Source organism: Ammospiza nelsoni, chromosome 12 (assembly GCF_027579445.1).
Source record: "Ammospiza nelsoni isolate bAmmNel1 chromosome 12, bAmmNel1.pri, whole genome shotgun sequence".
NCBI classification, from domain to species: Eukaryota; Metazoa; Chordata; class Aves; order Passeriformes; family Passerellidae; genus Ammospiza; species Ammospiza nelsoni.
This window is the reverse complement of record NC_080644.1, coordinates 13,893,221-13,917,682: the sequence shown is the minus strand read 5'-3', so window position 1 is coordinate 13,917,682 and position 24,462 is coordinate 13,893,221. Positions and strand designations below refer to the sequence as shown.

The following is a 24,462-nucleotide window of genomic DNA, read 5'->3' as shown; positions in this document are numbered from 1 at the left end:
TCTTTCCGGTTCAGAGACTGAGCACAGGAACAGACTGCCCAGAGAGGGTGTGGAGTCTCCCTCACCGGAGATATTCCAGAACTGTCTGGACACAATCCTGTGCCACCTGCTCTGGGATGACACCTGTTGAGCAGGGAAGTTGGACCAGATGAGCCATTGTGGTCCTTTCCAGCCTGACCCATCCTGGGATTCTGTGGGAGCAGGAGCCTGGTGGTATCATCAGCCCCTCATGCCAGCCTAGGGAGCTGTGGCACCATCAGGCTAGTGTGGGCTGCAACTCAGGCAAGCCCTAAGTCTTTTCAGTGCCCAAACCCTTTTCTGCTGGGCAGTGTAAAGGAAGGAGAGTGAGCTGAGGAGCAGGGAGACACTGACCAGCCCAAGGTCCATCAGCCCCTGCCTTAGCCTGGAGAAAAGTCTGATGGAGGGTTCAGGATAAGCCACAATTTCCTGCGCTGCTCAAAGCTTCCCTTAAAAACAAACTTTACAAATGCCTCCACCTCAAGTTTTTTTCCCAGATAAGGAAGTTTAATCAAAGGACAAGAGACTCTACACAGGTAGGGCAAGGACAACCATGTTTCCTGTCACTATCCAGTGCTCTGTTCTCCAAACCAATCTTCCCCCTTTGTCCCAGCCCCTCATCCCAACCAGCTGCTCTTTTAACCAGCTCAGAAGCCTGGCCAGGTACACACACACCAGTGAACAAGGGGAACACACATCACATTTGATATACCAGAGACATTAACACAGACAAATGAGATGGAAACAGAACATTCTTACAAGACACAACTTGAATTTATGTTTATTTTATATATATATTTTTATATATATATATATACCTTTGTATAGATTAAACTGGGGGGGATTTTATCATATACATGTTTTTGGTATAATACACGAGGAACAGGGACAGGAACATAGCAAATATAAATCAGTACATTCCTTCAGTGAACTCCTTGACACAGCGAGAGTGAAAAATTGCATGCAATGGGGAGACAGAGAGAAGGGAAATCAATTTTATTAGAAAAAACAAAGAAACAAGATAATCTAGGTACAACAGTCAACAGAGGAGCAGCACTATAGATGGCAAACCTGTATAAATTAAAAGAAAATTCCACTCTGACATCTATTATGCTTTAAAGTGCAATGAAGCCTGATTTATTTACCTACAGAATACAGGAAAGTTTCCCCCTCTCCCCATTCCAATCTATCCCTAAAAAAAACCAAACCAAACAAACAAACCAATAAAATAAATCTAAAGGATATACATTATCCACAGTCCTATAGAGACGCCTACATCTACTCAGTAGCACCAAGAATCTGATATGGGTGTAATTAAAATCAATTAAAACTCGGGAGCAATGGTAACATCTGTTAGCTGCTTCTGCAGACCTCCTGCCCTTTGTGAGTGCCTGGGGAGAGGAGGCTCCCCTTGTGCTGGGTGACAGCGGCCCAGCGGGTCTGGCAGCAGCAGAGCACACACAGCACAGCGAGAGCAGCGCAGGGATAGGGGGACAGAGAGACAGGGGGACAGAGAGACAGGGGGACAGAGAGACAGGGGGACAGGCCCCAGCGGGGTCTGCGGGGCTGGCTGGGGGTGTCACACACCTGGGCGGGCGCCTGGGGGAGCAGGACTGACCTACACAGGGGAGGGGTTGTGCGAGTCCAACACGCGCCACGAGCCTCTTTGGTGACAGGGAGGGTGACAGGGAGGGTGACAGGGAGGGGGTCAGCACAGCCCCCCTCTCGTGAGCCTCTGGCTGCGTTGTCCTCCGAGGCCAGGGGCCTCTGTGCCACAGTTCATCTGTCTCCACATGCCGACTGTCAGCAGCCCTCAGAAGCCAAAGGTCTCCTGGGAAGCATAGACCATGTAGAGGAAGCCATCCTCGTCCTTCTCCTGCTCGTAGATCTCCGAGATGGGGGTGGACACGCTGACCATGCTGTGCTGGTTCACCAGCAGGAAGAAGGCCTGGGTGGGGTTCAGCTGCAAGCGGCGCCTGTGGGGCAAGGTCAGAGTCAGGGCAGGGTGGGCGCCCTCACTGCCTGCTCCTCCTCCCCAGCAATGCTGTGCCCTTGGGGCCAGGCCTGCACAGCCAGGGCCTCCTCTGGACCTGCTCCCACCCCTCAGGACATGGTGTCCATGAATCTGAGCTACCCGAGGCTCCAAGGCCTCCTGAGCCAGGATTCTGCAAAGCCCTCCTACTCCAAGGGCTAGTAAGGACAAAGCAGAGGGGCCTCTTCCCTCTGAGTTGAAGAATAAAAAGAGGGGATGGGATCCCTTCATTGCTCATGAGTGCCCCTTGAGGGAGAGACCCCAGCCCTTCCCAAGGCGCTCAGAACCTGCCCTCCCCTGCCCCCCACAACAGCCTGTACCACACCCAAGGATGCTGGGGCTGCCACATCCCCATCCCTGCCCTCAGCAGCTGCCTCACCCTCACCCCAGCACCCTGCAGTGAGTGGCCTATGGGCAAGGACAGGCTCACTAACCCCACTCACCGGATTATTTTTACCAATTCACTCATGTTGACATGGTCTGGGACAAGGAACTTGGTCTTATCCAGCACTGGCAGCTGTTTCTCCCCTTTGTAGCGTTCAATGATGACCTGGGGGAAAGTCAAGGGCAGGATTAGTCATGTTCATAGTGCCCCACACTGGTCCCAAGGTCAGATACAAATCCAACTAGCATGGGTAGAAAAGCTGAGGTACAGCCTCACTTTGCTTCACTCTCACAAGAAACAAAACAAAAAAAGGACATGAGCACTGAGCACCAGGCTGGCTGCAGATGGCTCTTCATCCATCACCTGTGCCTGAGGCAGGCAGTGAACAGTGTCCAGAACAATGAACTAAAGCACCAAGTGCTCTGACAGGCTGAGAAACAGTGGGCACCACTGGACTGATACATATTCTGTACTCTGGCATGCAGGACATCTGAAGAGGAGTGAAATATTTTAACATCACTTTCTGACTGACCAAACCCACAGGTTTTGCTGGCTTGAGCTACAGACAGCTCATGATGCAGTTTCCTTCCTGCTGCCATTCAGCATCCCTCTTCCTGCTCAGGAACAGCTGTGGATATTCCCAAGCAAGCAGTTCTCAAGTTCTCAGAAGTCCCAGTGAAGCCACTCAGGCATTCCTTCAGAAAGGGGGGTTTGGATTTCACCAGTCCCACTCCTTATGTTAACAGCCAGACTCTGGGAAGGATCAGAAACCAGGGCCACCCCAGCTGTGCACTGAGCTTCCCAGGCACTCCTGCATGGTGCCACCACAGGGACAACCCAGCCTGTCCCCCTCTGCCAGACATCTTGATTGGAAAAGTTCTAACCATCCCTACATTCTGAAATGGCTGAATGATGATTTCTGATCCATTTTCCTGCTATTATAGTTAATGATTTTCTTCTGTGAAGCTGTTTGCTGATAGCTACAATCGCTGTTCTAAACCAGCCTGGAAATGTACCATTGTATTCTGAGAAATAAAGTGGCAGGAAGTTAAAATAGGGAATGTACTTCTAAGAAAAATGAAAATAAGTAAAGAATGTATAGCTTAGTATGTTCCCATTGCAGTGCTGCTCTCTCACATCTCTCCAGCAACCTGCTGATTTCCCCACAGAGAGACTCTTGAATATCCATCAGTCCATTATCCTCTCTCACCTGAGACTGAACATTATTTTTCACTACAAGGCAAGGAATTGCCAGAATTTGTTTTCCCAGGTCCTTTCCAAAAGTACTCGAGAGCTGCAAATGGCTTTTGGCAGCAGAGGGACGGAGCAGGGTGCAGAGAGGAGGATCCCCAGGAGATGGCTCTGCGGAGCCAGAAGGACCAGAGAACCCCTGGGAACACGGATTTCCCTTCCCTCTGATCCCGTGTTGGCACCTCAGCCTCTGCAGCAGCAGCAGCAGCAGCAGCAGTGGAACCCGTGCCCGGCTCCCCCCGAGGTGGGTCAGAGCCCCCGGCTGGGACAGAGCGGAGCCCCGGAGCTGGGGATGGCTGAGGAGCCCCAGGCTGGTGGGACAGGCTGGGCTGCAGGCACCAACCACAGAGGGGTGAGGGGCCCTGCTGGGGCTCTGCACCAAAACAGCCTCTGCAGAGCCCGCCCTTGTCAGGATCTCTCGCTGGTCACAGTGACCCCGAGAAAAGTTGGAAAGTCTCTTTTCCCAGCCCAGCACTTGAAGGAGGAGTCAGGGCTCTTCATTTCTCGGTCTCAAGGTTGTTTATTGTATTTTATCTATAAAAAACTTTCTCTTGCCCTGCCAAGGTTCATCCAGCAGGACAGTTCCAGGCACTCTGCCTGCCCCCGGGGCAGTGTTATGTCTTTATACTAAAAACTACATATACAATGTTTACAATTAGTTTTCAATACCCATCACCTATGTTAGACAGTGAGCTTCTACTCTAAACCAATCTGTAAGTGCCATCATCACAGCAGAAGATGGAGGCCAAGAAGAAGAAGAAGGAGAAAGGCTGGACATGCCCAGTTCCCTCCATCTTGCCTCCTGAACCCCCATACCAGAAACCCCAAAATCTACTTTTTCACCCCATGATAACTTCACTATTATTCTTAAACTGTTGAGGCTTGCTGATCTTCATAGAAGGTTGGTAATTTGCTCCATGGGTCATAATCAAACCCACAGGTGTTTTGGGCTCTGTGCCAGGGTCTCTGAGCCCCCTGGCAAGGTCCTGGCCATCCTGGACAGCCAGAGGGATATTCTGGGTTCCCACATACCCTGGACAAATCTCACCAAAGGGGAGCCCAACACCCGGGCCAGCAGCATGTGAACGAACACCAGGCAGCCCTCATGGGCAAAGGAGGATCTGATTAAAGAACCCTTTCTGCAACAGAGTAAATCATGCATTGGGACATCCCCCACCAAGCTGTTAATGGCCCTCCGTCCCTGCAAGGAGGGCACAGGGAGGACAAGATGAGCAGAACCATCCTGCTGCATTCAACTTGACTCTTACAAGCACAGGTGAGTGTGATGGTGTTCACAGGGGTTTTTGGATGAGGGAAGAGACGAGGATCTGACTCCATGTTTCAGAAGGCTTGATTTATTATTTTATGATATATATTACATTAAAACTATACTAAAAGAACAGAAGAAAGGATTTCCTCAGAAGGCTGGCTAAGAATAGAATAGGAAGGAATAATAACAAAGGTTTGTGGCTTGGGCTCTCTGTCCAAGCCAGCTGACTGTGATTGGCCATTAATTACAAACATCCAACATGGGCCAATCACAGATGCACCCTGTTGCATTCCACAGCAGCAGATAACCATTGTTTACATTTTGTTCCTGAGGTCTCTCAGCTTCTCAGGAGAAAAAAATCCTAAGGAAAGGATTTTCCATAAAAGATGTCTGCGACAGGTGAGTGTTTTGTCTGTGGGGAGAGGAGTCCTGAGGGGCTGAGCACTCCCAACCCCACAGACAGGGATCTGCTGGGAAACACAGGCAGCAGTGGCCCCTCAGCTTTTTGGTTTGCACGGAGAAGCAGTGACACAGCAGCTGTTTGTATATCCCCCTTTACCTGCAGAGAGGGCCCTGCACACCTGGATGGTGCCTCAGCTCTCACAGGAGCAGGACCAGAGGCTGGTGTCTCTCATTACCAGCCAGTTCCATCCCAAGAGGAACCACCTTTAGATTAACCCAAGAATGGGATGCAGTGGCTGTCCTGGCTCCTGGAGCAGCAGCTGCCTTGTGCTCTGAGCAGACACCGAGCCTCTCATGTAGAACAACTCCAAGAGCTTCTGTTCCCAGAACATGAGCTGCTATTTGGGTAACCCAGCTAAGAGAACAGGTGGCCAATGGACAAAACGTTCTTGTCTAGCCCTGGAGGGAAAAGCATGATCAGATGCTAAAGTTACACTCCTGTGGCCCCAGGGAGGGAGTGCACAGCCACCTCCCAGCCCATATCCTCTTCCAAGCTGCTGCCTCCAGCCAGGCCTTCCTCAGCATGGGACACCTGCTCTTGCAGAGGGAACCACCACAGATCTCTGCAGAAACCATGAGTGGGCACAGGTGGGGAGGGGAAACACTCAGGGCAGAGCCTGAAGTCCTGGTCCTGCTGCAAAGGGGCTTGGACAGTGTTTGTGAATACAGCCTTTGTCTGCAGAGATGGACAGGGAGGCTGGTAGGGAATATGGCCAGATGTGGGGGTCAACAGAGGCAAGGTCTAAGCAGGAGTGAGGCTGGGAAGGCATTCCCAGCAGGCACAGAGGCTCAAATGTGTGTATGCAACACCTGGCTGACATCCACAGCCAGGCACAGACTGACACAGACATCACACCAGCACAGCCTGCACCAGTCCCACCCTGTCCCCTCTGGCAGGTGCTTTAGTGGCACCAGACACAGCAGCCCTCAGTCACAAAGGTGCTCTGGTGTTGATCCATCCAGAGTCATGTCAGTGCTGGACACTGGATCTGCAGCTCCCCAGAAAAGCACTCCCAGGAGCCCAGAGAAGGGGGTCCCTTCCTCTGAGTCCATATTTTGGGTTTCCACCCACCCCTGTGCCAGGCCAGGGCATTATGTGGGACATCCCAGCTGCCACTGTCTCTCCATGCTCCTTTGTGGGTGCCCAGATGAACCCAACAGAGCCCAAATTCCCCCTCAGCCCTCCCTGCCCTCACCAGGCCTGCCTGGATTTAGCACTGCAGGGCTTTGGGAAGGGGTTTGCTCCCGTTGCTGCCCAGCACCAGCTGCTCCCCAGCAATGTCAGACTCTCTGAGGGTTCAATCATCTCCAGAAAGGTCCCTGGGGCTGAGAGAGGCAGGGACAGTGCAGGGGCACAGGCTCCCTGTCCTCTAACAGGACAGAAATGATTTTGAAAACATATTGAAGCTGTGGATGGGGGTCCCAGTGGAAAGGCTGAAGGTCTCTGCTTGCTCTGACTCCCAAGGAGGAGCAGCTGGAGATTTCCTCCCAGCAGAGCAGAGCGTGAGCAGCCCCTGCTGCCAACACAACCATCTCACCTTGCCTGCAGGTGTGCCTGTGGTCAGCAGCTCCTGCCAGAGCAGGCAGCTCTGGGCCTGCAGGGACAGCACAGGAGCCCCTGGCATGGACAGGGGACCTGGCTCCTGCTGTCCTCGCTGCACGTGCCAGGGGGGCAGCCTGGGATGAGCCTTGCGTGAAACAGAAGCAAAGAACTCCACGTCAGCCCCTTCCTCAGCTTTCCCTGCAAGTTCCCTCATGGAAACAGGAGAGATGAGCTCTTCCCTGGGCACACGGCCAGGCCATGTCCTCTCAAACCCTCCTGGCCCCCTCTCAAAGCCAAAGGGACTTGCCCAAGGACTCTGGCTGGAAACTGGAGATGCAGGAGGGCAGCAGGTGCTGCACAGCTTTGCTGTGGTTTCTGTCAGCACTAAGGGTGTGACCTTGGATCTCCCTCACTGCCCTGGCTGGGGGCTCAGACCCCTCTGCTGATTCCAAGGGCCTCTCCAGGGAAGCCAAGCACTTGAAGAACACAGCTCCTGTCTCTCACAGATCACCAAGACCTTCCCACAGTGATGAGTCTGCAGTGCTTGGACCATAGCAGTGCCCACACCGCCCTGCTGCACCAGGCTCTGACCACTGCCCTGAAACCTCCCTGGGACAGGAGAGACAGCACCAAGCTGGTGTTGGGCTCCAACAGGGACCAGGCCTTTAGAGACAGCAGTGACACAAACACAGCTGGGCCCCACGAGCCTTCGTAGACCTTCTCACCACCTGATTCTTTCTAACCCTCCAGCAAAACTTGCATTCTGGTGTTGACCCCAACACAAAGAGCCCTCCAGCCATGGGAGCTCTCCCACCATGTCCCAGTAATGCTACAGAACTCTGCCTGTGGATGCACAGCTCTTGCTCCTTCTGTCCATCCCCCAAGCAACACACATTTGTATGCAGGCACCTGATACGTGCACATGTGTGCATTTTATGTACAACTCATTTCTAGCCTGGCCTTACAGCCAGAGCCTGAATGCACTGCAGTCAGCTCTGCCACAGCTCTGGAGAAATGCAGAGCCAGTCTAATGCCATTGAAACCACATTAAAAGCAGAGGTAATCAATGTGCTGACAAACTGGAGCACTGGCCCAGGGTGCTGTGAGGGGCAGCCCTGCCCTGCTGAGCTGGAAACACGTGAACATCACATGAACACCACAGTGCTGGTGGGAGGAGAGGAGAGGACAAGAAAGAATTCTTCTGGCTAGAAAACACTGTGCTAAAAACAAAACACGAATGAGACAGAAGAGGACTGAGATGGGCCAGAGCAGTTTGAGACATTCAGTCTTGAAGGCCAAATGCTGATAGCGTACAATTTTAAGACAAGGTTGATGTTCATCCAGCACTGAGAGGGAGCTGAACTAGGAATCCTGTCTTTCTGGTCATTGATGCTGTGATACAGCAAATAGTAAGCTGAGCAAGCCCCAAGTACATAACTTCATTGAATCATGGAATGGTTTGGGTTGGAAGGGACCTTAAAGGTGAGCAGGGACACCTGCCACTAGACCAGGCTGCTCCAAGCCCTGTCCAACCTGGTGCTGGACACTTCTAGGAACAGGATGTTCCTCTAAGTTCTCCATCTTCTCAGGAAGAGAAGCAAACACTCAGGTAGGAACTCAAAAGCAGACTCAGCCAAAGAGCAACTCAACATATCAGGTGTGACATGGGCAGGAAGAACTGCAAGCTCATGCTGTCTCACCTGTGCCTGTCAACCACAGGTGCTGGGACAGCACAGAATGGCTCTGAATGATCCTAAAAGAGACTCTGTGCTTTCAGAGCAGTGAAGATCAGCCCACACTCCTTTCTCTGGGCAGAGAAATCCTTACCAGGCTATCCAGGACAAATCAGGTAGCTACTACAGCCAAAACAAAAGCCATTTCAGAGTCTTCTCCTACTGCACTTGCCTGGAAATAGATTTGAGATGAAATCAGCCCCCTGCCTCCAGGGCAGCGTGGAGCTTTGGAGCTGTGCTTTGCATGCAGAGAACACAGCTGCTGTTGGGCAGCTGGCACACACGGGGCACTGCAGGCTCGTGGGGACCATCCTCTGCTGATTCCAGGCAGCAAAGCTTTGCAAGCTCCATGGAGGCCACCCAGGAGCACAGAGGGGTCCTGAGAACAAAGCCTGACAAGAAGAGTGAGAACAATTCACTTACTGGGATCTTGTTTGGATGCTGCTCTCGGATCTGCTGCACTTCTTTACAACGATCCGCTGGAGGGAGAGAAGTGAAGAAATCAAGTTAGAAACACCTGTGGGGTAGGGCAAGCGGAACTGAGGGGCCCACCCTGCCAGCCACAGCCTGACCCAGAGAGGGACATTTTCCAAGGAATGCATATCCTGCTCCCCAGGCCTTTTGTGAGCATGCTGTGCCAGGTGTCAGCTCCAGTGACCAACCCTTCATGGGCTCAGCCACCCCAGGCTGGGACACTGCCTGCTAAACCTGGGCAGCACACCTGGGATCAGGAAAGTGAAAGGACACCATAAAGATCACAAAATTCACTTAAATCCACCCTAGGCACGTGCAGCTCCTGGGTGCAGGGCAGAGCACAGCTCTGGGGACTGTGCTCATTGTGTCTCCTGGATGCCTCCCCCAGAGGGACAGTTCTCCAGCTAGGGACAGCTCTCCAGCCATTTCCTCCTGCCTGCTGCTCACTTCCAAGCACTCCCTGGCACAGAGCCTGGCTCCACAAGAGCTGCACCAAGCCAAGGAGGACTCCTGCCCTAGCACAGAGCTGTGCAACAGCTACAACAGCTCTTGGCCTGACATTGCCAGGCCTGGAGGCAGGAGGAAAACCTGAAGCACGGAGATGACCCACATGCAGAAAGACTTTTCCTGCAGTTGTTCTCACACTTTCTATTTTTATTCCATTTTCCTCCAGAGTTTATTGACACACGCAACAGGCAGCAAAGCTTGTGCACTCTTCCAGTTGACAGGAGAAGCCCTTCCCACAGCCCTCACTGCTTTACCAGAGGGCTCTCCTCCTCCCACACCCCGGAGCAGCAGAAAGCAGAGAAGAAGCAGAGCCAGACCAGGGTATGTTCTCTCTGTGCTTGCTCTTCCTGGGACACCACAGACCTGTCCTGCTCCTGAACTGCCACTGCTCTGGGAGGTGCTTCACAGCCTGCACCTGAAATGCCCAGAAACCAAGCCAGGGGTGAAGATCTGACTGAGCACTGCCTAGAAAGGAGATCTGGGTACTGCAGGATCTATCACAGGATCATCCTGCCACACCCAGCACAGCCCCAGCCCAGCCCAGCCCAGCCCCAGCTCCCCATGGCCCACTGGGAGAATGGAGGGCTGGGTAAATGCATGAGTGTTTTCACCTCAGAAATATTGATAATTTCTCCTCTGAGCACTCAATAAAACTTTATTGCTTATATGTTGAATTTGGCTAGATAAGACCTTGGGAAGAAACTGGAGTTTCTTTAAAAGCCACAAGACTACAAAATCACCAGATCATAGAAAGTTTTGAGCCCCATTTCTGCCTCCTCTGAGAGGAAAATACCACTCTGCTAGGAGCTGTTAGATCTTTTATTCTGTAGGACTCCATAGGCAAGCAACACAGAGCAAGATTATTTAGATTTCATTAAAAATTCAGGCATATTTATTTTGGGTTTTATGACTGAAGATGCAGCTTCTCATGTTTCCTTTTCATCCAATCCAGTGCTCCAGGGATCCAGAGTCATCCTTGTGATACAGACAATTTTCCCCTGAGGTACCAAGCAGCCGGGGAGTGACAGAGACATCAACAGCAACGTGACACTGGCACAGAGACACCTCCCTGGCAGTGCTGAAGGGCACGGTGCCAGCAGCACCCAGCCCACAGCACCCAGCCCACAGAGCCCACTCCCACTTGTCACTTGTGTCCAGGATGGAGAATCCAAAAGGCTGCAGAGATCCAGAGCTCAGCTGGACAGCACTGATCACCATGGAAATTGCAGCAGCTTGACTGCAGCCAGCTCAGACTTGTGGGTGCTAACAGAGCCTGCAGAGCTGTGTCCTCACATCTGGCCAGTCATGCTGGCTTCGGTGTCACCCCAGCCTGCTTCTCTCTCCATGCTGTCATGTGCATGAGCTTCCTAAACACCACGAGCTGCCCTGCAAGATCTCAGGGCTGTGTGCACAGAAGCCCCAACAATGCAGGTAATTGTGAGAAGGGTCAGAGAAGGAATTTGCTGAAGGCATGTTATCATGGTTAGTAAATGAAGGTAATCTTGGACATCCAGCTGGCCCAGGCTGCATGTGCCAAAGGGCAGCCACATACCAGACACCCTCCCTGCTCCCTGGAGGCATCACCAGCTGCAGCACAAGGTGACAGAAGCCATCAGCACCTCCATTTACACAGTGGGAACAGAGGTGCCTCCTGCCCATTGCACTGAAAATGGTGCCACACAGAGAGGAAGAGGGTCCATCATCACTCCAGCTGCACATCAGTGCCCCAGGATCCCAGCCCTGGGAGCACATGGGGAGCAGATGGGGTGCAGTCCTCTGTCCCCACGGCGAGTAGATGGGGTGCCCTGGGCAGAGAGTGGCTGCTGCAGAAAGATCCTTCCAGCTCTTTCTGACTCTGTGCTCAGGAGGAATAAGGGCACAAGACACCAGTGACACAGCTCTCAGCTGCCCTCAAGGCTGCGGGGCCACAGTGGGAGCTCCCCTGTCCCAGCCTTTGAAACCTGCCCCATGCCCAGGAGCTGCTCCCTTTGGCTGCAGGCCCAGGGTATTCACACCTCCCTGACCTCAGGGCAGCCTGTGGCAGGAGGCTGATCTGCAGGTGACACAGGGCAATGGCAGCAGGTGCTGCTTTACTCCAGGGGCTGCTGCATCCCTCCAGCAGGTTCATGGATTGCAACTACAAACACCTCAAGCACTGCACTCTGGAATTGCTCACTTCAGGAACTCCACTAGGAAGGCAGTTGAGAGCAATCCCACCTAAGGTGCTCAGGTTCCTGAATCTACAGGCAGAAGTGTCCAGGACACCTGAAGCACTGCTAAACAGCACACTCTGTCCCATCCTAGCCTGGGAAAGCCAAGGAAGCAGGCTTGGCAATCAGGAAAGCTGCATCAATCCCTCAGTGATTCCTGTGCACCCAGGTGTTCACATCCAAGGGATCTCCAGCAGGAGACAGTGATGGTCTGATGGTCACCCACACCCTCCTCAGCCTGGGGTGGGAGCCAGAGGTGGAGCCTGTGACTCATGGAAGCACCAACATCACACAGCAGGAGCAGCTATAAATACCAGCCTTAATTCAGTGTCTGTGCAGTGTAACCTAAGTCACAGGGACACAGAGAAAATGGTTAAAAGGCATTTAGAGAAACCTGGCAGGAGGTGCCAGCCCAGCAGTGGAGCCCCCACAGTGCTGAGGACAGGCAGGATCCCCCCACCCCAGCACCTGCAGTGTTGGCACTCTCACATTCACACACAACAGACCTGACCTTACAAGCTTTCTCCTCCTGCAGCTCTCCCAAACTGTGCTGAAGTTGAGACTTTCCCCATCCCTGCAGCACCTGGCCACAGTTAATCCCTAGCCAATGTGCAGAGCAAACCAGAGCTGTTTGCACAGCCCTGTCCTCATCCATGTTCTCCTCTGGTCCCTCCTGGCTGCCAGGGCAGCACAACACCAGCCCTGAGTGCAGCACAACACCAGCCCTGAGTGCAGCATCTCAGGGCTCCAGGCTCCTGCTGCTCCCACTGACCTGCATGAGAGGGAACAGCCCCATCCTTCCCTGCTCCAGCTGTGGGCACCACATCCCTGCCCTGAGGGAAGCCAGCCTTGTCCCCAGTGCCAGGGTGGCAGATCTCAACATGGCAGCACAATAAAAACCACACAATTTTATTGTTTTTTCCCAGGGAAACTTCTCTGCTAGGGCCTATTGAAAGTCAGGAGTATTTTTGTAGCATTGCATATGCCGGGAAATTGCCTATTTCTCCTCCAAGTGCTGTTTCAACTGTTAAGTACCAACAGCAAAGCTTGCAAATTGCCCAAAACACCAGAATCTTGGCTGTTTTCTTGACTGAGGTCCTTCCCAAGCTGTGCTCCAAAAGATGCGAGCACACAGTGTATCCCATGGCAATGCAGGGTGAGGTCATTTCGGCGCTTCAGGAGAACAGTGGAAAATTTTGAGGCACACTTTGCAAACATTAACCTTTGTTATCAGCTGTGCCCAGGAGCCCTGGCCACGGGAGCCAGGTCCCTGCTGTGCTGGGTGCTGTGCAGGCACGGGATGAAAGGACAGTCCTGGATGCAAAAGAGCCTCAGCAGACAAAAGTTACAGATGGTGGGACAGAAGGAAAACACATGGCAAGTCCTCCAACAGCGCTGTTGCATAAGGGGCACCATTTTCCAGGGATTCTGGACAAGCAGTGCTCAGGCCCTGCTGCTGCCCCAAGGCAGCAGATGGATGACAGGGAGAGGCCCTGCTGCCTGTGACCAGCAGGAATGGTGTTTTCCTGACCAGAAAACACCACTAAGATCAAATACCACCTGGAAACGTCAGCAGTGTGCAGATCAACAGCTCCTGAGCTGGGCAGGGCAGAGAGCAGAGAGCAGAAATCAGCCAGGAGCTGCTGCCCCTCCCTGAGTGCCACAGCTCCAGAGGGCACAGACACATCCCTGGCACCTCCAGCCCTGTGACTTCTCCCTGCCATCCACACAACACCCTGCCAGCCAGCCCGGAGAGGGATCTGCCTGAGATTTGAGGCAGATGCAAAAATGAACGTGTTTCTTCAAGAAGCTGCTGTGGTCAGTCCCAGGGCAGAGTGCTGCTACAGGAATTGGATGGTTTGAAATCAGGATGTGTGTGGGATGAGCTGGCAAGGGCTGGAGACACAGGCCAGTTATGCAGGTCATTCCAGATGAACATCAATGACTATTTCTGTAATATCACACCACCCTAAGGCCAGACACCTCTAACCACCAGGAAACACCCAAATTGTGAGTGTGTGTGGCTCACCCAGCACCTGACCTGACCTGTCCTTGCCCAGTGCTCCTTCTCAGGCCAGTGGTGCTGCGGGAGGAGTGAGAGGAGATCCCACATGCAGGAAGGAAGGAGGCTGTGCCCAGGGCAGGTCCTCAGCACCCCGGAGGGTACCCAGGACAGCAGCACTGCAGACCTGACAGTGATTCTGACTGCCAGGTTTATTTTATTTGTCTGTCTGCAAAGCTGGGTGCTCCAGACAGAAGAAATGACTCAGGACCAAACCTACACTGCCCTGAACCTAAAAGCTTTGAACTGATAAAAAACATATCTCTGCATGACAGAATAGGTGGAGCCTGAAGCTCCACTGTCCCTGGAAGTTATTACCAGCATAAACATGGAGCAGTGGATGCTCTGTCTTCATGGCTCTCCATCCCATCACTACAGCTGCAATAATACCAGATGTGCAGTGTCTGGGGGGATTTTGGAGTGCCAGGTTCTTGGGCCCTGTCACTGCAGAAGCATCTCAGCATTCATTTGCAAAAATTCCCAATCTTCCTGGCTCCAGAACAGAGCTTGAAAATGGATTTTAAGACACAAAGAGGAAACAGCTTCATTTTTCTTAGCAGTTTAAAAGTGTAACAGGAGTATGATTTTGAGCCTGGCTCCAGGAATGAGCATTTGCATCTGGCAAATCACAATAAGGCTCAGCTTGTGATCAAGCAGAGCCACACCACAACTGTGAACTCTAAATAAACGTCAAGACACTTGTCCTCTGGTTGTACAGTACCACTGTGACAGGACAAGGCAGATTGGCATTAAACTGACAGAGAGCAGGGTTAGATGGGATACTGGGCAGGAATTGTTCCCTGTGAGGGTGGGCAGGCCCTGGCACAGGGTGCCCAGAGCAGCTGGGGCTGCCCCTGGATCCCTGGCAGTGCCCAAGGCCAGGCTGGACAGGGCTGGGAGCAGCCTGGGACAGTGGAAGGTGTCCCTGCCATGGCAGGGGGTGGGATGGAATGGGATGGACTTTAAGGCCCCTTCAAAACAAAACCATTCTGGGATTCTGTGATCCACCCCTGCCATGGGCTGTGCAGGATGAGCACTGGACCTCCAATCACCCAAACAGCTTAAAAAACTCACTGCCCCCTCTGAGCCTGAGGGGGAAATGGGCAGCACCTTCTGTGTCATGTCAGGATGGCAAACAGAGGATTTACATCACAGTCTCAGATAAGGAGCTGCTTTTTTGCTCAACATTTAATCACATTTCACTATCTTTGGTAAAGGAACAGCAAGTTCCCTCTGTACCCTGGGGAGGCTGTGCCAGGGTTTCCCTCTGCCTGCTGTGTGACCTTCCACCTGCACAACCTTCCCATCCATCCCCATCCATCCCCATGACAGCAGGAACACTCTCAGATTTCTCAGGGTTTACTCAGGACATTTCAGATTGCTCAAAGAAAGCCCCAGCCCTGCTGGCAGGATTGTATTTTGGTGCAGCCCCCCGTGCACCAGGAGCCTCTGCCCAGCACAGTTCCCTGCTGTTTGTGCACAGACAGGCCTGGACATGCACAGCTGCTCTGGGGACACATGCCAGACACCAGAGTCTTGGATGCATTCCTGCATTTTCTCTCACAGCCTTAAAGCACCTTCTGAGGACAAAAGGCAGCAAACAACAGCATGACAGAGCTGGTGGTGTTGACACACAGCCAGTCAGGCACAGAATGTCACCCGAGCAGGTGACACACTGTGAGACCTCCCAGGTGACTCTCCTGGCTGTGATCCTGCTGGGACTGACCACAGAAGGAACACCAGAGCCAAGGGCCATGACTTATCCATGGCTCATGGCTACTCACTGGCAGAGGTGGCAAGGGCCCACCACCCTGCATTCACCAGTCTCCACCCTTCTGGCTCAAAGGAAGATCTGAAGTTTTTATAGTGAAAAAAAAATTAAGTAATGAACAAAACACACAGATTATATTATTCCTGGCTGCCAGTCAGGACCTTGTGTTATATAAAAGAATAATAATAAAAAAATCAAAATTTGTGGTCTACATGTCAGTTTGGCTTTTGTTCTGCAAGCCTGTTCAGTTCTTCAACGCTGATAATGACCCCCACATCCAGTCAAGTCACAGAATGTCCTCAGTAATTAATCCAAGACACAGGCAGCTAAGCAGCAGCTTGGAGCAGCATCCTCCTCTCAGGGAACCCCAGCTCCCAGAGCACAGACACCCACAGACCAGCCCAGGGCCAGCGAGGGCTCACAGACCGCTCTCACATCAATATCCAGATGTTTTCCCAAGCCATCAAGGAGCAGAACTGTTGTGATAAGCCCAGGATGGTGTGTGAGGCAGACAGTGCAGGCCCTGCTGGTCTCTCAGTGGGTGAGCCCCCAGGGATGCCACTCTCCAGAGCCAAGAGGGGATTTGCTCCGCACCCACCCCTGCCTTTCCTCTGAGGAGGACTGGCTCCCCCAACCAAGGGCAGATCTGCCAGAGGATGGAACCTGGGATGGGAACACTCTGTCCACAGAGGCTGAGGTCAAACCTCTGTGTTTGTCCGCAAGCCAGGGGCTCCAGCTGAGCCAGCAGACACACGTGGGTGTGCTCCAGCCTCTGTTCCTGCCGGACACGGGACCGAGGGGCTCTGGGTCACCAGCCAGCCCAGGATCCAGGCCTGTGTCCATCACCACACTGGTTTGTGCTGCACTGAGGACACAGCTGGCAGCTGCTGCCAGCCCAGTGCAAACCCTGCTCAGGAGCAGTGGGACAAGGCTCCCAAGGACTCGTGTTCCTTTCGGGAAGCGCAGCGGTGCCGTCAGGCTGCTGCACGCTCCCAGCACTGCCAGGACAGCCTGTTCCTCTGACAGACTACAGCTTTGTTCTGGGAATTGTTTTGGACTCCTGCAACAGATCTGAACACGCCTCAGCCTGTGGGTTCAGCACATGGATGCAGAGGGTGCTGCCACATTTACCCCCTGCACTCACAGCAAGGAGGTTCTGCTGCCCAGGGCTGGCCCACAGAGCTCACCTGACACCAGGGACAGCACCTGAGGCCATGGCAGAGTCACTGCTCCGTGCCCTCCACACACCTCAGGTCAAACCCCTGCTGCTTCCCAGCCAGTCCCCTTCTAAGTCCTCACAGTGATGAAGAGAAATCAGGAAATTTTACTCAGGAGAGACCCAAGACCAAGCAGATGAACAAACATAAGGAATCCACAGAAAAATTCCAAAAATACAAGAAGGGGGAACACAAGCATTGAAGAAAGCAGAATCTTTGCTGAGGAGCAGCAGCCCAAGACCTAAGGCAGCCACTTGCCATGAAACTGGAGCCTGGGTGCCTTTGTAAACAGCCATAGCCCTGACTCTGCCTTTTCACTGTTTTTTTGGAACCCTTCCATTTCTGTAAAGTTTTGAAGCCTTAAAAATCAAGCCATTCTGAGGGTACAGAATCGCTGGAGATGTTTTCCTCCAGCCCTCTCCAACTGCATTGTAAACAATCGCTTCCTGCTCCTGTTGTGTAATGATTCAAAGACAAAAACAAGCCGTATTTACTTTCTCCAACAGAGTAATTCCAGCCCTGACCCAGAGCAGCTGCGGGGGCTGCCAGGCCTCCTCCTCCTCCTGGCTCAGCTCTGCAGCCCAGTCAGCTGAGAGAGCAAAAGGGCAGAGGAAAGTACAGAGAAACAAGGAGCACTTGCAGTTGCCGGCACCAAACTCCCTCACCCGCTCTGTCCCTCCTGGGCTATTTTAATCCTGCTTGCTTTCAACTGCTCTGAGCCTCAGATTTTGTTTTCCTTCTGGCTCAAAGAAAGTCTGAGCAATCCACGAAGGCAAACCCGTCTCCTCTTAACCATAATAAGCTGATTCTCACCAGTTTAACAGTAGGTAGTTACTAAGGGGCTGGTTTAAGACTTTGCTGGTTTTAAGACAGAGCTTAGGAGAACACAGCAGGCTCCCAGCAAGGATCCCAAGCTCCCAGGCTTGGGCTGGTTCTTGTTTGTGCGTGTTCCCTTGGCTCGGTCCTATGGCAGGGGAGGGCTGGGTAAGCATTCAAGGCCAGAAGGGTTGTGCCAATAAAATACCAAATATTTACAGTTTCCAGGAGAGCAGCAAGGGCCTGGATCAGCAGTTTTCAGCAGGCAAAAGCTCCAATTTTAAATCTCATGTAGGAAACGCCCTCACCTACATTCAGACAGTCTCTGGTATAATATGAGGGGGTTTTATGGCATAAAAACACTGATTTCAGCATTATACAGCAAATAAAGCTCAAATGCTACCCCTTCCCCAGGAATTTAACCTGCCAGAAACACACACCTTTCCCTGCGCCAGCTGGCAAAGGTCAAGGGAAAGAGCAGTTGGTGTTTCCTCGGATCCCGCTACCGGGTCTGGAGATAAAAATCTGGGACTTTCTACAGTCACCTCCTCACCTTCTGAGCGTCCCCAGGACGCACCTCTGACAAAGGGGTGGAGAGGATGTGAGCACTGAGCCTCCACAACCATCACTGACTCCGTGCGGCACCCTGCAACAACACCCGCCCGAGGCCGCAGGGATGGGGAGCGCGGGGGGCGATTTTTGGGGAGGTCTTTCTGCTCTGACAGCCAAAAGGGATCCCCGGCCACCCCCTCGTCCCGGGCATTGCACGGCCCCTTGCGGCCGCCACCGCGCCCCGGTGACGGCGGTGCCCCGGAGCAGCGGGAACACAGCGGGGATGGCCCGGGAGGGACGCGGCGGGGATGCGGCCCGGGGGGAACGGCGGGGATGGGGCGGGCGCGGCCCCCCCGGAGCGGGCCCGGCCGGGATGACAATGACATCACCGCGCGGCGGCTGCGGCACCGCCGCCCCCGGCCCGGGCCCCGCTGCTCCCGCGGCCGCGCCCGCCGGGACCCGCGGCGGTCGAGCCCGGCCCGGGCGGGGCCGGCCCGCAGGGCAGCACGGCGGGGGCGGCACAGGGCAGATCCCTACGTCCGTCCGTCCGTCCGTCTGTCTGTCCCTCCCTCCCGCGCGGCCGGTCCCGGCTCACCGAAGGTGCGGCGCTGCTTGAAGGGCCGGTCCGAGGGCATCGCGGCGGGACCGGGCGGCACCGGGACCGGGCGGCTCCGTCTTCGCTGGGGCTGCGGCGGAGCGGCGGTGACGTCACCGGGCACCGCCCATAGGGGGCGGGGCTTTGCCCGACCGGGGCCCCACCCATCCCCGCGACCCCGGAGCTCGCCCCGGACGGGCCCCGCAGCGACCCCGGGGATCACGGAGAGCACCGAGCCACGGAGAGCACCAGCAACCCCCGGGGCACGGGCAGCACCGAGCCACGGGCAGCACCGAGTCAAGCCCGGGCCACGGACAGCACGGAGCCACCGCCGGGTTTGGGCCACAGCCCAGCCCGTGCCACCCCTGCCATGGGCACGGACACCTTCCACTGTCCCAGGCTGCTCCAAGCCCTGTCCCACCCGGCCTTGGACACTCCCAAGGATGGGACAGCCGCAGCTTCTCTGGGCACCCTATGCAAAGCCTCGCCACCCTCACAGGGAAGAATTCCTCCCCTAATCCAATCAAAATCTCAGCTCTTTTAGTCTAAAACCATTCCCTATTGTCCTATTACTATCTGCCCCTCTCTTTTTTATAAGCCCCAACATGGCAGAGAGCAGCTGGTGACACGAGGATGCTGTGCCATAGGAACACCGTGGCAGAGCATCCCCATTTCCCAATGGGACATGATGGTTTATTCAGAGGTGTCCCCAAACAGGAGCATTTTTTCCATTTCTGATGGAGCAGAGCACCTGAGGGCCCTGCTTAAGGCAGCAGCAGTACCCCTGGGCTGGGGTTTCCAGAGGTGCTCAAAGCACAGAGGTGTCCGTGACTCTGGCCTGCAGCGGCATCTGCACATCTTGACTCAAACACCTTCCAAGTGTCACTGCCAGCTCTGGGCAGCAAATGTGGCTGCTGTGAGAAGGGTGGAGAAGGAGGGATTGGGTGGGGATGAAGCCACAACAGCTCGGAGCACAGATTCCAGCCAACAAACCTGGACAGAAACTGCTCTCTCACTCCAACATTTGTGATTCCCACATCTACCCCAATCATCTCCTGCTAACGAGCCCCTTGTTCTCCCTGCTGCATTCACAGCCATGGCTATGCTGAATATATTAAGGCCTGCAGCACAACTACAAATAGGGCAGCTATTTCTGGAGCTGGTAAATGAATCAAAAACAACTGCAAACAGAGCGTCAGTGTTTCACCAGGTCCAATATCCCTCCTCACTGCACACCACAACAGGAGCTGTGTCATTTGGAGCAGTGTCTCCTTGTTACAGTGAATTGGCACAAAGCAGGAGTGAACACAAAATGTTGAAGGATTAAGTATAACCTCGGTAAAAAAAAAACCCAAAACATGAAAGATGCAGTTTTGAAAGAACTGCTACAATTATTGTGTCACCAATTTAAACAAATATACGTTTAACAAGAACTGAAGATATTCTTGTTTCCCTGTTGAGTTTACCCAAGAAAGAAAACACTTTCATGGCCAATATAATGGATTTTCCTTGACCAAGCAGTAGTTAAACAATCACACACTGGTAAGAAAGTATAAACTCTTCAGATTCACTTTCATAATTAAGATACAAGTAGAGATATTAATCTCTGATATAAGTCCTGTTAATCAGAGAATACTGAAGGGAAAGCAGGAATGTTGAATCAGACATGGCAAGTGATGACCCTTACAGACTTCATCCTCAGCAAAGGGACTTGTTACTGTTGCTATAAAGTGTGAACCTCTTTTCTGTGACAGGAATGTGAAAGTCTTTCCAATTTAGTGATGGGGCCCCTGGTTTTATCCATGCAGACCTAATTGCAGGACTGGGGCCATAATTCCACAGAATATTATTCAGGCACCTGGAAAAGGAGAAAAACCTCCATTTTATAGAAGCTCTGGAGCTTCTCAGCCTGTTAGTGTGCTTCCAGAAGTGGGATGTGGATCAAATAAGTTTGATTTAATTTATCCACTTCTTCCTTCAGCCCTCAGCTTCCTGAACAATTCTGCACACATAAATGCCTCTCTTGCCTGGGCTTACTGATGTCACTGGCAAAACTCCTCATTTAAGGAAGTGCATTCCAGATCCAAGCCCCCCTCTCCCCCAATCAGTCAAAGGTTTAAGGCAGCGGTGAGCTGTCCTAACATGACCTGGAATCATCAAGGAGCTTCCCACATGCCAGCATTCCACAGGGTAGCACCACTGATAAGGAGCACTCCTGGATCTTGTGAAACCACAGCAGTGAGGGAAATCTCCCTGAAGGAATCCTGTAATCCTGGTAAAGGAAGTGTATTTTTGCCAGCAGATCTGTGTTGATGCTCAGGCCAGGGCAGTGTCCGAGCTCCTGCCCCTGCAGCCCCAGTGCTTCTGCTTCTCCTGCAGCTGCTGGGTCCCAGGATTTGTGTAGCTCTGCTCACCTTAGCCCAGCCTCTCTTGGTGTGAGATCTTCGTCCCCTAGAGAAGTAGCTAAGACAAGATCAAACATAAATCACAGACTGGTTTCTTTGTAAGGGACCTTAAATCAGTTTGGGAAGGACAATAAGACACTCAAGTGTGTCCAGAGGGGGCAGCGAGGCTGGAGAGGGGCTGGGAACACAAACCCTGTGAGGAAGCCCTGAGGGAGCTGGGGGTGCTCTGCCTGGAGAAAAGGAGACTCAGGGCTGCCCCCATCACTCTCACAGCTCCTGAAAGGTGCCTGTGCTCAGCTGGGGCTGGGCTCTGTCTGCAGCAGCACTGACACAGCCAGAGCACACAGCCTCAGGCTGCACCAAGGGAAATACAGGTTGGCGATCGGGAAAAAGCTTTTACAGAAAGGGTGATAAAGTTCTGGAATGGCTGCCCAGGGAGGTGGTGGAGTCCCCATCCCTGGGTGTGTTTAACAAAGCCTGGATGTGGCACTGGGTGCCAGGGTTTGGGTGAGGGGTTGGGGCTGGGTTGGACTCAATGATCTTGAAGGTCTCTTCCAACCTGGGCATTCTTTAATTCTGTGAATTCTATAAACTCTTCCAGTCCCACCCCTGCCTGTTGCTATAGGACACAAACAACACAACACACACCAATGCTCTCAAGGCAAAGACAATGGAAGTTTATTTTCTAACTCCAACTTTTACAGTTTTCCAAAAGTGACAATGGATTGGAGGGTGACAGTGCCACCTCTCCAATGACACTGGACAAACCAACAGTCTATCAAATTTCTTCCACAAAAGAATGCAAAACAATAAGTTATTTACAGAAAGTGTGGGAGAAAGTTTGCTACAAGAATGTAAACATCAGAAGGTTTAGAAAATCTTAAAAAAACAGGGCGACGCCTGCCCACACTTTCCACTGTCCCAGGGTGCTCCAAGCCCTGTCCAGCCTGGCCTTAGACACTACCAGGGATGGGGCAGCCACAGGGATGGGGACTCCTCCATGCCCTGTATGTGAAGGACACTCATCAGTCCCCTTAGGCAGGGCAGGAGTTTCCTGTGAGGGCTCTGGAGCCAACACAAATCCACACAAGGTCTCTACAAGCTCAGTTTTTGCAGGGTTACCTCCACTCCTCTGTCAGAGCCTTATCTCAGCAGAGGCAGCTCATCCTGGGGCCTCCAGTGCTGCCCTTCCCAGCCCAGGGCCATCCCCAAACTCCCTTTCATTGCCTTGTTAATCCATCAGGGTTTGTTTTCCAGCAGATGTTTCCCCAGCCTTCAACAGGGATCCCCCAAAACCAAAACTGACTTTTCCAGGACAGCAAACCAGGCCAGTGTCCAGCCCCAGCACAGAGCAGCTCAAAGGTGCAGGTGGCACAGGATGCTCAGGCATCCTGTGATCCTGGCTACAAAAGAGGACTGGGACCAAAATGCTCATTTTTCTGCTCTTCCTCAGTTTGGCAGTAGTTTTACCATACAAATAACCAGGCTCAGAGTCACAAAGTACAGGACCAAAAACTGAGCTCCATCCATCCTTTCTTTTGACCCTGTTTATGATAAAGTAGGACAGTGAAACCCTCCCCTAACTTTCATACATGGAAATTGCTGCTAGCTCTGTGACCCTCTAATGGTCCTGATCCAAATAATCTTCAGTTTAGTTTATTAGTTTAGTTACTATTTAGTTTAGTTATTTTTTTCCATAGTAACTAAATGGCAGTTGTTGTTCTTCAGCTTCCTTCACCTCTTGCCAGTTTTAAAAAATAAATCTGAATTAATTTTGGGTGCTGGTGTAAAGGTGGCACTACATGGCCCAAGTAAGGCCCTGCCCATATGGACTGGACCAACTCCTTGACTCCAAACCCAGCTTAAGAGCCTTTCATTCAAATCCCCAAGTACATTTCATGCCAGGCTGCTCTCAATCCTTGAGAAAAAAATCCCCAAACCAACCCCCAACCCTCCAACCAACCAGCACACAGCAGCTCAGTCATTTCACTGCTGTTTTATGATCTCAACACGACAGAAAAGGGCTGTGATCTTTTGTTTTGCAATAGGTTATCTATTACAGCTTGTTTTAACTAAAACCAACACTCAGCACTCTGTGTCCCAAGCTACTGGTAGGACAGCTGCCCTTAAGGAAGTGTCCAGAGGAATGCAGGACACTGCAGATTTTCCTGTTCAGAGAAGTAGCACTGCCACCTACTTGGCAAAGCCAAAATCCATAAGCAGGTCACCACTTCCAAGGAAATATTTCTCTGGGTTACAAAGAACAGAGAGAGGTCACTGAGGTCACTTTTTTTCCTGCCTTGCCTCAGTGCTCAGTTTTTACCCAGATTTCAGCTTGCTGGAGGTAATTTCTCTGGGAGGCAGCATTCAGTTATTGCAGGCCACAGGCATTATGTAAACTGCTGTGTACCAGGAGCTGTTCCAAAGGCCAGGCAGGATCCAGACCCTATTCCCTGCTTTGATGGAATGGCTCAAACCAGACCTAGTGTAAAGGGAGCAGCAGCTGATGAACAGCACCAACCAGCACTGAGTCACAGGGGCAGCTGGGGCACCCAGAGCTACAGACCCCAGCAGGCATTTCTGACCTTCAGGGTCATGGCCACCACCTGGAAGATTAGACACAGTCTGAAAATGCATGTCCAGGTCTGAAAATGCACAGAGAAAACCCCAAACATGCAGCTTACCCTGGCTGAGTCCCCACACACCCACCCTTGATGGGGCTCTGAAAGCCACAAGTACCCAAGTCAACAACAACACTTTTGTTGTTGTTGTTTGTTTGCTTTTTTTCCTGAAGAAAAAGTCCACCAAAATAACCCCTTGAGCATTCTGGAGTAATCATGTGGGGGTTTTTTTTGTCATTAATGGCATCAATAAAAAACTACTAAAGGAAAACAGCAGATCAAACTGGCTACTGAGCTGTGACAGTGTGAGACCTCCCATGGGTGGGCTCAATGCCTTCCTGAGCCATGAAAATTCTGTCTGGAGCAGAGAGAAAGTGGCAGGAAAACACTTCAACACAAGAGCCAATTGTGAGCACATGCCCTTGTGCCAAATCCTTGTTCAGAGAAAGCAACAAACCAAAACAGTCCTAGGAAGGTTCTGGTTTTTGAAGAAAAACTCAATCAATCACGAGAAGAAAAACACATAAGACAAAACCAG

General features: G+C 52.5%; 1 protein-coding gene across 1 annotated transcript; it reads right to left on the bottom strand.

Annotated features, from left to right (window-relative positions):
* Positions 1 to 770: 770 nt before the first annotated feature.
* MAP1LC3A (microtubule associated protein 1 light chain 3 alpha) lies at positions 771 to 19,025 on the bottom strand. Its single transcript, XM_059481001.1, has 4 exons — positions 18,899 to 19,025; positions 9,118 to 9,173; positions 2,494 to 2,600; positions 771 to 1,994 (listed from the first exon to the last, which is right to left on the bottom strand). Exons 1-4 carry the CDS (start codon positions 18,936 to 18,938, stop codon positions 1,832 to 1,834), a joined length of 366 nt encoding a protein of 121 aa, XP_059336984.1. The 5' UTR covers positions 18,939 to 19,025; the 3' UTR covers positions 771 to 1,831.
* Positions 19,026 to 24,462: the final 5,437 nt, after the last annotated feature.